At 35.4% G+C, this 13121-nt stretch overlaps 2 protein-coding genes across 2 annotated transcripts; both read right to left on the bottom strand.

Moving 5' to 3' along the window:
- Positions 1–1456: 1456 nt before the first annotated feature.
- LOC112127344 lies at positions 1457–4484 on the bottom strand. Its single transcript, XM_024228144.1, has 3 exons — positions 3274–4484; positions 1817–3064; positions 1457–1485 (listed from the first exon to the last, which is right to left on the bottom strand). The coding sequence occupies exons 1-3, from the start codon at positions 3770–3772 to the stop codon at positions 1457–1459; spliced, it is 1776 nt and encodes a 591-aa protein (XP_024083912.1). The 5' UTR covers positions 3773–4484.
- Positions 4485–8926: 4442 nt separating this feature from the next.
- Positions 8927–13121, bottom strand: LOC106667728 (dentin sialophosphoprotein-like). Its single transcript, XM_014395855.2, has 2 exons — positions 11888–13121; positions 8927–11696 (listed from the first exon to the last, which is right to left on the bottom strand). The coding sequence occupies exons 1-2, from the start codon at positions 13011–13013 to the stop codon at positions 8962–8964; spliced, it is 3861 nt and encodes a 1286-aa protein (XP_014251341.1). The 5' UTR covers positions 13014–13121; the 3' UTR covers positions 8927–8961.

Here is a 13121-nt window from a genome sequence, read left to right as displayed (position 1 = left end):
CCTTTGCTCCATACTCAGAGCGCGCAGGAATGCCACCCGATCTGAGAATTGTGCTTGAACACGGTAGCGAGTATTTCAGTCCCATGTTCAGATTCTTGGTGAAACCAGGGTTGTTTATTGTATATAGTAATAAGAGTGGTAGTAATTAACTTGAGTGAATGTATTTATTAACATAAATGTGTGATGTGAGAGAGTCTGTAGTGGAATATCGAGTACCCCTTTGACCCTCAGCTAGGCTAGTTGTATAAGATAAAGGATGATGAAGAATATCGAGTATTCCATCACCCTAATTGAACGAATGATATGTAACTAGGAGTGAATGTATTTAAGAATGAATAGTTTGGGACTGCTGGAACAATGTGTTGGTGCTGAATTGACTAAGCCGTTGACAGCACCCCCTCCCACAGAGCCCAACTGACTGAAATAAGACTGAGGTCAGCTCCTGGACTCCTAACACCCGGAGAGGGTGATTGTCGAGTCAGCTGGCAGTTTACTGTAAATATCAAAAGTTCAAACTGCCGGTGGTCTACGAGAGCGAATAGGCTCAACTCGGCACATGTTTCTATGTATGTGTGTACTTGTGCATATTTGAGCCTATATAAATGCAAATCTCACAATATTTGGTCTGTTTTAAAGGATTAGAGGTAAAACACAGATAAATCTCCCCCTTGTGTTTAATTTTATTTGCAATTGGACTTTGTAAATAAATTTTTGAATAAGGAACGGATCAGTTTCTTGACAAAAGGAATGTTGAAAGTGTGGAAAGTGAAGTTAGTGACTTAGTAAGCAGCTTTGCGTAATTGGCTGTGGAATATTGTTTGGAAGGATTGGATGCGCCTCTCTGTATGTCCGAAGAGGTCACAGTAGTTAAGTCATTGCCAGTCAAGGCGGATTTCATTCATAGAAGTATTCATAGTTGTCCATTCCATGTCAACAAAGTTGTTGACTTTTAAATCTTGTTGGGGATTCCACATCAGTCTGCTGTCTCTGCTCAGTCCTGGTATTCGACTTGAGTGGAAATCAGTATCTCTTTACTGTTCATGTACAGCGAAGTGCAAGAATGTACACTGAGTACATTTTTTCTTCATTCAGTCTTGTCCTCCAATGTTTGCACCAGTCTTCGATAAGCGCAAGGTGTTCTTGGATGTTGGAGTTGCTTGGATAGGGTTCGAATTAGAGGAAAACATTGTGATATCGTCAATATAGATGGTAATGATGGTATTGGGGTGTGCAGGTAGGTCAGCAGCATAGATGATACCATGATGGGACCAAGAATGCTCCTTTGTGGGGCGCAGGCTTCCCTGTCTCAAGTCTGCTTCCCGACAACTCATTGCTGTATGTTACTCAGAAGCAGCAGTCTGCTAAGTAGGATTGCAGGATAGAGTAATAAGGAGTGAGTAGAAAGTAGTTATAAGTGTGCCAAGGCGCCAGATTCCATCAAAAGCCAGGAGGAAGTCTAGGAGAGCACCAAAGCAATACCATTTTCTAAAATTATAAAATTTCAATTAAAAAATTAAATTTAAAAACGTTATTTTTAAGTTATTCATATTACATATTACTACTTTACGAAGCGTTATTTTTAACAATTATATAAATTTAACGGATACTTAAATTTGGTGTAACTCAAATTTAATAACAGTAAGTAATTATAGACCAATTTAAAATTAATTCCATAAATTAATTTATTCTCTGGGCCACAGTACAATCAAGAACATACCTTTCTTTTTCTTTTCAAAGGGGAAAACATAAAAGAGGTAATGTATTTAAAATAAATGTTTTCTTTACATGCGTTGTTCAGTAAATAATATATATTTACCGGTATTATAATTACGAATTACCACTTTTATATGTCTTTTATCTNAGTCTTCGCTGTGCTCTTTTTGACAATCTTTCGTTTGTACATCAACGATCTGTGTTGATGGCTTATCGGACGTACCATACAGCGGTGGAAAGACTGATTGAATAATTGATTTAACCAAATCAATACATGTTGTAATTGATTTGGTTATTTCAATATCTTTGTGCCCAAGTTGAACATTCCTTCGAGTGGTCGGATATTTCTTTGCATAATATACAATCATTTCCATGTCATCTAAACCGTCTACAGTCACTGACATTTTTAATTCTCTTATTTTCCTCTGATTTTGGTGTGTCTGTGTTCTGTCATCGTGTTGTTTTCTATTATGTAGGACGACTTTAGATTTTGGTTTAAACGGATAATTTTCCTCACTAGATTCACTTGTGTCTGATGTATACGGTCTAATTGGATTGTGTTTCATAGATTGGGATGTCTTGATTTTTCTCTTTGTTCTATTTTTTATCTGTATGGTGGTGGAAGACATCTCGTCATTAGAAGAACCTGGACTGGAAAAGTCCTGTTCTCTCAATATCCAAGAGCCAGTTGAAACATTGGAAATTGTCGATTCCACCACGCAGCTATTATCTTCATCCCCCCTGATGTCATGGCTTAAGCAGTTCATGAATTTCAGGTGGTTTTCAATGGACTTCTTTCGACCATCACTCAAAATATTTTCCAATTTTGAAAAAAGGTCCACATACGTTCCAGGATCGCAATTGGCGTCAGTTAATTTTCTTCGCTTGTACATTGGCCGGGATAAAGTAGAAAATGTGTCTGCACTAGACATCATTTCTTTAGTATTCTTAAATTCTTTATTTTCATGCCGACACTCTGTAGAAAAATATTCATTAAATTTGGCACTGTACGTCGACGATGGACTGCTCCTGCTGTTTTTCAGAACCTGCACCTTTTGTTCTGGCCTTTCGTTAAAAACGTTCAGCGCTACTTCTCCCTGCTTGCTTTCAACAAATGGTGATATTTGAAGGCACCCAGGATTTTTTTTAGACCAATCATCATTTGCCGGAGGCAATGAACTGTGATATCGACTTGGTCTCTTTTCTTTGAAAAGAAATTTTCTGCTAGTTATCTCGCTCTCATTATTCATAGCGGACTTTGATTTTAGTTCTTTGGTAATTCCTTGATAGTCTATGTTCGATAGCATTGACCTGGAGATGAGACGATATTTTTTCGGAACTTGATAGGCATCTAAAAGAAACAGAAAAAAATGAGTAAATGTTCAAAAAAATAAACTAAAACAGCAATGAAATTCTCAATATTTACTATTACATGACTTATACATGACAGTAGCATTTATTCTAGAAAGCACTCCTTAGAAAATAACACAATTTTAATAGTTCCTTCAGTAGAGTGAAAAGTTGTCTTTTTACCTTCAATCGTTCCACTCATAATTTTACCTTGTTTGGACTGGTCCTTGTTTGGATAGTTGGTCAATTTAATTGCTTTCTCTGTGCAACTCATATCTCCAGATTTTAGTCTTGGTTTTTCGACTTGCATCTGCCTTTTTTCATTTATTTTTCCAATTTTCTGTTTTCCTGATTGACTATGCTTTATGTTGATAAGAACAACATTGCTTGCTGTTAAGATGGATGTTTGGGACTCTTGACTCATAACATTTTTTTCTTCAGTTTGCACAGTACCATTGACTGTACTGGCAGATTCGTCAGTTTGAACTGCAACTTGTAACGTTTGGGTCCAGTTTCTGCCTGGCTCCCTTTCATATTGCGTTGATGTGGACTTGTACTTTTTAAATGAAAAATAATTGCAATGTCTTTGTGTAATAGTGGAGAATACATTCTTGTCAAGAAGGTTCATTTCAACTCCTGTCGCTACCGGTGACTCATAACTCTGCCTGATGCTGTGCGAATGAATCTTATCTGTGTAATTCTTTCCCATTTGGCCATATTGGAGTAGATTGATTTTTCCTTTTGAAATAATTTCTCTCCTTCCATTGAAGATCGCATTATCAGTTGGCACTTTTTGTTTGACATTTCTTTCTGTGCCAATTCTGCATTGACAGAAGGTCGGTAGATCAGTGCTTGATGTGTCTGAACTGAATACTTCCCTTTCATATGAATTTCGAGCATAAACATTGTCTTTTATATTATAACTCACTCGGTCCACAAAATTGTCATTGTGAAATTTTTTTTGCCCATTTGGGCTATATTGTTCTTCTTTTCAGAGAGACAATTGCACTTTATATAGTTCTTGATGACTTTGGAATATTCATATTTAGAAGAAAAATCAAGATGATAATTTGGAGTCGATAAGTTTCCTACTCTGTAGTACTGGAATCCTACTGATATTATAATCCTTTCCTCGTTCGGATGGACTGCTCTTTTTTAGAATTTCTGTATTTCTGTTTGCTATAGAAAGTCGACTAGAACTCTTGATCTTTTCGCCAATGGAAGAATAAGTGATTGTACTCATATGATATCCCACACAGTCATGATGTATCAGTTGTCTCTTTCCGTATTTCCCATACAGGTTGTTCATTTTTTGTTTAAATTATAGACGCAACAATTAAGAAAATAGGTTGAATCACTTTCTTAAACAGAAAAATCGTTGTCAAAGAAACCAGAGGAAATAAAACCAATTAATACTTTTAAGTCACATGGCAAAAAAATAAATCAATATATAAATAAAAATGTCATCAAGTTAAAGTATATCTTTTTAACTGTACTCATTTTATTTGAATGTAGATTAGATTAGAAAAGGGGTCGACCTTTTACAGCCTGCGTAATGCAACCACTATAGCTTTTTCAGGTGTATCTTAGCCTACATAAGCTTTCACACCAACAGAAGAAATGTTCTGCTGACTCCTCTTCTTCCTGGCGATATCTGCATAGTCAGGAGGTTTCTGTCAATCCACATGGATGTATTACCGGAGTCTCAGTGCTTGTTTTGGTGATATTTTTTAAGTGGTAGTTAAGAGGTGGCTGGTATTGAGGAATATTTTTTCTCAAATACTGAACACCCTCAGCGGTAATGTCTATCCAGCAAACCATCAATCTGTAGGCTATCACGGGGCACCTCATTTGTGTTATTAGTTTTTCATATACTTAAAGATTGTTTTTTGTGCTTCATGTCTTGTAGAAACTAGCTATAACTAAAATGGTTCATTTGCTACTATCCTATGGATTCTCAGAAGTTCAGTAGGAGAAATATTTTCGATTTGCAATTGTTGGTTATGGTATTCCATAAAAATGTATTGTATATATAGCTGTCACATTTCAATTTACCTCATAGTGACAATGTTGTGATTTAAACTTCATGATTCGTCCCAGAGGAAAAATAAAAGAGGATCTCCACGATTAGGGTACTGACAGTCAGTCTAGAAATGAACGAGTCCATTCCGTGCAGAAAAGAGGCAGATAGAAGTGTGAGATCCTGAAAAGAGTTTAAAAAGTGTTAGAATCTCTAGAAAAGAGTGCTTTGGTTCACAGCGAATTGACTGTAAATGTTTCCATGTTGCAAAATGGTCTGGCAAACGGTTTGCATGAAATTGCTTTTATTTAAATTAAAAAGTTTTAATTAGGGGGCATCGGTGAAGGCAACGGTTTAGGCGTTGACCCGGCGCTCATTTCTGTAAGGTAAATGTCTCGGGTTCGAATCCAGCGGCCCTACCCTGCATTCGAACCCGACATACTTACAAATGGGCTTTTTTTTCAAAAACACCGGTTTATATGACCTCTGCTGATGGGAACCCTCGTAAAAAAAGTTTTAATTCTTTGTTTTAAAATTTAAAAAGGTAATTTAATTTGTGTTAATTGTTATTCTCGTGTAATTAATAAATTGCCTTAAAAATTGAAGTAAACTTTATTATAAAAAGGCAACCGATCGGATTGTATTCAGGTTCGATCACGATCTCTGGGGGCTCTGTTCCTAATAAACAGGGTTCAAAGTTGGGTCCGCCTTGTTGAATCAAGAAGAAACCGTGGCAAAATTGGTAGCAGAGAGTTAATTAAATTAAGTAAATAAAAATAATAATAAAAAAATATTTTTGAAAAATTCATAAAAACAAATTAAAAAATAGTTCAGTTAATATGTGTGACTCGGAAGAAAGTAGTCGAAATGATGTTAGGGAAGAACGTTATGTTGATAAAATAGGGAGTTTACCTTTCCATTGGAATGAGCACCTCAAAATTAGAGAAAAGGAAATTACAGACTTCTTAAATGATTAGCCCGCTAATCCAACCATGAATCCCAAAAAACAGAGACAAATCTTGGTCACATCAGTATCATCCCGAATTTTAAAAGTTCAAGAAGAAATAAAAAAAGAACGGATCGGAAACTTTTTCGTGAAGCCTCACCGCCGCAAACTGTAGAATTTAAAACTCCAAAAGGCCTAGAATGCAAAAAGTCCGTCGCGCCAGACAGTGGTAAATTCAAAAATATACCTTTCCCTACATCAATGGGAATGAAGCCTGCGCATAGTTCAATCGACTGAAATTCTAATCCCGATGACCAATTTATTCCCAAATTTGTCAGGACATCCAAGCCACATCATTCCTTCTTAAATAAAACAAATAAATTACCACCAGTAATATTAAATGATCCCGAATCTGTTTTTAATTTCTTGTGTGAATTATTTCCACTTTTGACTCATTATAAATCGTTAACTTAGGAAATTCTTTTTGTTTTAGGTGAAAATAGCCAGGGATCCGTAAGCTCCTTATTTACTCCTTATTGCCGCACAAAGAAAAGATACAAACTTAGATCTTTGCGGGATTCGTTATTTAGGTTTCATGGGTCGTCATAAGAAATCACCAAATTAAAAACCAAGTATTAACTTCAGGCACAATCAACAAGGGAGTGGGAGTCTATCCGGGAATAAGTTGATAAACAAATTCAGTATGCAAAAATATTCCGGGATACAACGGAAATAGAAACGATATTGTTATTGAGCGACTCAATCCTAAATATTTGAGTTTATTGGGTACCAAATTTAAAATACATTCCATAAGTCAGCTCTATAAGGAAATGATTAAAACAGAATTGATTGTGACCAATGGAGCGGCTACTTCACGTATTTTTTGTCCTTCTTTACTAATAAAACCTTTCTCGAACCCATTGAACGAAACCGAGAAAGAAAATACGTCCGCGCATACGACCGATATATATACCATCATATTATATCGTATAAATTCGATATATATCATCATTGTCGGAATCTGAATCAACTGGTCGCGAAAAACCAAAATTTTTTAAAAAGACAAGATCTGGTAATTACGTAAATAACAGGAATGTCCATTTCAAATCAAACCAGAAAGAACTCAGACATTTTGAACCGCGATATAAAAACAATCACGGTAGACATTTTCATAATAGACAATACTATGGCGACGATTAGTGTAGAGACAGTCAGTCGAGAAATGAACGAACCCATTCCTTGTANTATCCTTTTGATAAAAACTTACTACTTTGATGAATAGTCGACATACGATTCCAAATCATAGCAAGAATTCATTTGAGAAATGAAATTGAACTTTATGGTTACATCCTTTAATCAACCAAGGAATATTCGTAGCCTCAAGACTACCTCACACATCGCAGAAAATGGTTCAAGACATTTATCAAGAATGAAGAAATAAGAACCAGGCACGGAATTTTGGACTCTTTGGGTTTATGACCAGACCTTAATGGTTTTTGGGTGCACAACATTATGAGGGCTCATCTTGTGAAACCCACAGATGTACACCGTCTATCTGCACAGTGTTTGAGCATGTACGACATCAAAGGATTCAGAATGAAGCAAACAGCGAGATTTTGATCAGCATTAGCTATCCGAATGGGATTGAATGTTCGGTGGAGAAAAGAGTTTGAAAACAAATCGTTTTTCAGGTGAGGAATTTTCTCACATTTCAATTTACTTCATAGTGACAATGTTGTGATTTAAACTTCATGATTAGTCCTAGAGGAAAAATAAAAGATGATATCCACGATTAGGGTAGAGACAGTCAGTCGAGAAATGAACGAACCCATTCCTTGTAGATAAAGGGGCAGAAAGAAGTGTGGGATTCTGAAAAGAGTGTAAAAAGTATTAGAATCCCTAAACAAAGAGTGCTTTCGTTCACAGTGGATTGACTGTAAATAGTGAGTACCCATGAACCCATGTTCCAAATGATCTGGCAAACGGTTTGCATGGAATTACTGTTTATTTAAACTTAAAAAGTTGTAATTGTTTGTTTTAAAATTTAAAAAAAGAAATTTAATTTGTGCTAATTGTTATTTTCTTGTGTTTTTAATAAATTGTTTTAAAACTTGAATGGGCAAAACCAGGGCCTATTCACAAGAAGTGAATACGTGTTTGTGTGGATACGAAGTGTCCTTTATTTTGGAGAGTAGAATTACAGGGAAAAAAATTTGGTCCAGATCTGTGACACACCAACCTAGTTGTCCCCTTGTTCATTCCAAAGATTAATTTATTCTCCGGGCCACAGTAAAATCGGGAACATACCTTTCTTTTTCCTTTCAAAGGGGAAAAAATAAAGGGAGTGACATATACAAAATAAATGTTTTCTTTACATGCGTTGTTCAGTAAATAATATATATTTACCGGTATTATAATTACGAATTACCACTTTTATATGTCTTTTATCTATTTTATGTATCTATATTTTTTATTAGTTGAACATTATTAGGAGAAATTATGGTAGTATATTAAAATTGGCCTTGGACAAAATTATTAACTCTTAATTATTCTCCACAATTATTCCAGTACTTGCTACTTAATGATGCATAATACACGTAAAATGGATCGTTTTGAAGAGGCAATATGTCATAATTGACATTATATTGAGTTTGAGAAATTTTTACTGCAATGATTTCAACCATCTAAACACAAAATGAAGTAAAAACTTAAAATTTGGCCTAATTAATTATACTTTACAAAGTAATTTTTCACAATACAATTGGATATATTTAAGCATACTATAAATAACTATAAATTTATAGGAACTATTAAGCTATATTTTAGTATTTTTTATCTTAAAATAAAATAATAGTATGTTAATCAAATTTACAAAATAATACAGAATTTATTTGATAAGCTTTTATTAATTTCTTCAAGACAAGCGGTCGTGTTATTGTTCGTCACCCAAAGCTTCTTCTAACTGTTTGAACAGTTCAAGAAACGACTTGTTTGGGGGTTGTGTCGCAGTTTGCTTATTTGAATCTGCCCATTTTTTGGACATCTGTCCACTAAACGTTGCAGATGTAGTACAATTTGACAAACTGTCATCACTACTTGTTATGTCAACTATATTGGGACAGCGATCATAAATTAGCGGCTCTGAAACGACACTGCACGTTGATGGTGACATATTGCCAGGTGTGCCATTTACTTCTTTTGGTGAAGTTAGTGTTTCCAGTAGTTCATGCTTGGTAATATTAGTATGACATGTGTTTCCAATGACCTCCTTGGGGTGAACCGTCGTGCAATTTTCAGCGTCATTTGGTTCAAAGTCTTTTGTGTCACTTGTTTCACAGTTTTCAATGTCCTCTGTTTCAGAGTTGTTAATGTTCTGTTTTTCACAATCAAGGGAGTATTCTGTAGGGAGGTTTTCGGTTATATGTGTTTTATGAATATTATTTGTTTCAGTGTTGTTTATGTCATCTGTGTCAGAATCATTGGTGTCCTGTTTAGCAGAATCATTGGTGTATACTGAATTGTGGTTTTCATTGATCAGAGTTTTGTGAATGTTATTTGTTTCATAGTTGATTGTATCGTCTGTGTTAAAATGCTTTGTGTCCTCTTTTGCACAATCCTTCGGGTATTCTGTTTTGTTGTCTTGATTGATATGTGTTTGGCTTTGATTGTTGTTAATTGTTTCAATCTTGTCTATGTCATCTGTGTCAGAAGCTGTAGTGTTCTGATTTGCACACTCATTGTTACATTCTGTAATAAGGTTTTGGGTTATATGTGTTTTATGAGTATTATTCGTTTCATAGTTGTTTGTGTCTTCAGTGTCAGAATGTGTGATATGTGAATTGCTGTCATTGTTGTTGTTTGTTTCATCTGTGTCAGAAGCATTGGTGTATTCTGTTTTGTGGTTTTCAGTGAGGTGAGTTTTGTGACTATTATTTGTGTCTTCTGTGTCAGAATGTTTTGTGTTCTCTTTCGGACAATCCCTCGAGTGTTCTGTTTTGTGGTCTTTGTTGATATGTGGATTGCTGTCATTGTTGTTACTTGTTTCAGTGTTGTTTGTTTTATCTGCGTCAGAAGGATTGGTGTTCTGTTTTGCAAAAATATTATTGTATTCTGTACTGTTGTTTTCAGTGAGATAAGTTTTGTGACTGTTATTTGTGTCTTCCGTGTCAAAATGTTTTGTGTTCTCTTTTGCACAATCTTTCGAGTAATCTGTTTTGTGGTCTTTGTTGTTACATGTTTCGATGTCTTTTGAGTCATCTGTTTCGGAATCAGTGGTGGTCTCTCTTGCACGTTCCTTGTTGTATTCTACTCTGTAGTCTTTGGTGTTAAGAGTTTTATGACTGTTATTTGTTTCAATGTTGTCTGTGTCAGAATCGTTGGTGTTCTGTTTTGCACAATCCTTGGTATGATTTGTTTTCTGGTCTTCAGTGATATGTGTTTTGCTGTCATTTGTTCCAAATGCTTTTGTGACGTCTGTTTCCCAGTCTTCGCTGTGCTCTTTTTGACAATCTTTCGTTTGTACATCAACGATCTGTGTTGATGGCTTATCGGACGTACCATACAGCGGTGGAAAGACTGATTGAATAATTGATTTAACCAAATCAATACATGTTGTAATTGATTTGGTTATTTCAATATCTTTGTGCCCAAGTTGAACATTCCTTCGAGTGGTCGGATATTTCTTTGCATAATATACAATCATTTCCATGTCATCTAAACCGTCTACAGTCACTGACATTTTTAATTCTCTTATTTTCCTCTGATTTTGGTGTGTCTGTGTTCTGTCATCGTGTTGTTTTCTATTATGTAGGACGACTTTAGATTTTGGTTTAAACGGATAATTTTCCTCACTAGATTCACTTGTGTCTGATGTATACGGTCTAATTGGATTGTGTTTCATAGATTGGGATGTCTTGATTTTTCTCTTTGTTCTATTTTTTATCTGTATGGTGGTGGAAGACATCTCGTCATTAGAAGAACCTGGACTGGAAAAGTCCTGTTCTCTCAATATCCATGAGCCAGTTGAAACATTGGAAATTGTCGATTCCACCATGCAGCTATTATCTTCATCCCCCCAGATGTCATGGCTTACGGAGTTCATGAATTTCAGGTGGTTTTCAATGGACTTCTTTCGACCATCACTCAAAATATTTTCCAATTTTGAAAAAAGGTCCACATACGTTTCAGGATAGCAATTGGCGTCAGTTAATTTTCTTCTCTTGTACATTGGCCGGGATAAAGTAGAAGATGTGCCTGTGCTAGACAACGTTTCTTCAGTATTCTTAAATTGTTTATTTCCATACCGAGATTCTGTTGAAAAAGATTTGGCACTGCACGTTGACGATGGACTGCTCCTGCTGTTTTTTAGAACCTGCACCTTTTGTTCTGGCCTTTCGTTCAGAGCTACATCTCCCTGCTTGCTTTCGACAAATGGTGATATTTTAAGGCACCCATGATTTTTTGTAGACCAATCATCATTTGCCGGAGGCAGCGAACTGTGATATCGACTTGGTCTCTTTTCCTTGAAAAGAAATTTTCTGCTAGCTATCCCGCTCTCATTATTCATAGCCGACTTTGATTTTAGTTCTTTGGTAATTCCTTGATACTCTGTGTTTGATGGCACTGACCTGGAGATGAGACGATATTTTTTTGGAACTTGATATGCACCTAAAAAAAATAGTACATGTTCAAAACATTTTATAGTTTAACGAAAAAATAAACTAAAACATCATTGAAATTCTCAATATTTACTAACAAATACAACATGAGAGTAGCTTCTATTCTAGAAAGCACTCCTTAGAAAATAACACAATGTTAATAGTTCACTCAGTAGAGTTAATAACAATTTGTCTTTTTACCTTCGATCGTTCCCCTCATCATTTTGTCTTGTATGGAATGGTCCTTGTTTGGATAGTTGGTCAATTTAATTGCTTTTTCTTTGCAACTCATATCTCCAGCCTTTTGTCTTGGTTTTACGACTTGTATCTGCCTTTTTTCAATTTTTTTTCCAATTTTCTGTTTTCCCGATCGACTCTGCTTTATGTTGATAAGAACAACATTGCTCGCTGTTAAGATGGATGTTTGGGACTCTTGACTCATAACATTTTTTTCTTCAGTTTGCACAGTACCATCGACTGTACTGGCAGATTCGTCAGTTTGAACTGCAACTTGTAATGTTTGGGTCCAGTTTCTGCCTGGCTCCCTTTCATATTGCGTTGATGTGGACTTGTACTTTTTAAATGAAAAATAATTGCAATATCTTTGTGTAATAGTGGAGAATACATTCTTGTCAAGAAGGTTCATTTCAACTCCTGTCGCTACCGGTGACTCATAACTCTGCCTGATGCTGTGCGAATGAATCTTATCTGTGTAATTCTTTCCCTTTTGGCCATATTGGAGTAGATTGATTTTTCCTTTTGAAATAATTTCTCTCCTTCCATTGAAGATGGAATTATCAGTTGGCACTTTTTGTTTGACATTTCTTTCTGCGCCAATTCTGCATTTACAGAAGGTCGATTGATCAGTGCTTGATGTGTCTGAACTGAATACTTCCCTTTCATATGAATTTCGAGCATAAACATTGTCTTTTATATTATAACTCACTCGGTCCACAAAATTGTCATTGTGAAATTTTTTTTTGTCCAGTTGGGCTATATTGTTCTTCTTTTCGGAGAGACAATTGCACTTTATATAGTTCTTGATGACTTTGGAATATTCAAATTTAGAAGAAAAATCAAGATGATAATTTGGAGTCGATAGTTTCCTACTCTGTAGTACTGGAATCCTACTGAGATTATAATCCTTTCCTCGTTCAGATGGACTGCTCTTTTTTAGAATTTCTGTATTTCTGTTTTCTATAGAAAGTCGACTAGAACTCTTGATCTTTTCGCCAATGGAAGAATAAGTGATTGGACTCATATGATATCCCACAACGTCATGATGTATCAGTTGTCTCCTTCCATATTTCCCGTACAGGTTGTTCATTTTTTGTTTAAATTATAGACGCAACAATTAAGAAAATACGTTGAATCACTTTCTTAAACAGAAAAATCGTTGTCAAAGAAACCAGAGGAAATAAAACCAATTAATACT

The sequence above is a fragment of the Cimex lectularius genome, unplaced genomic scaffold (genome assembly GCF_000648675.2).
Source record: "Cimex lectularius strain Harlan isolate CLEC.00 unplaced genomic scaffold, Clec_2.1 scaffold101, whole genome shotgun sequence".
Taxonomy (NCBI): Eukaryota; Metazoa; Arthropoda; class Insecta; order Hemiptera; family Cimicidae; genus Cimex; species Cimex lectularius.
This window is presented reverse-complemented; position numbering and strand designations above follow the sequence as displayed.

Bases quoted from the DNA above. Each gene is read 5' to 3' on its own strand.
- LOC106667728 (XM_014395855.2), bottom strand. From the start codon at position 13,013: ATGAACAACCTGTACGGGAAATATGGAAGGAGACAACTGATACATCAT. The intron at 11,697-11,887 runs GTAAAAAGACAA...TATTTTTTTTAG, and splicing joins GATGAGGGGAACGATCGAAG to GTGCATATCAAGTTCCAAAA.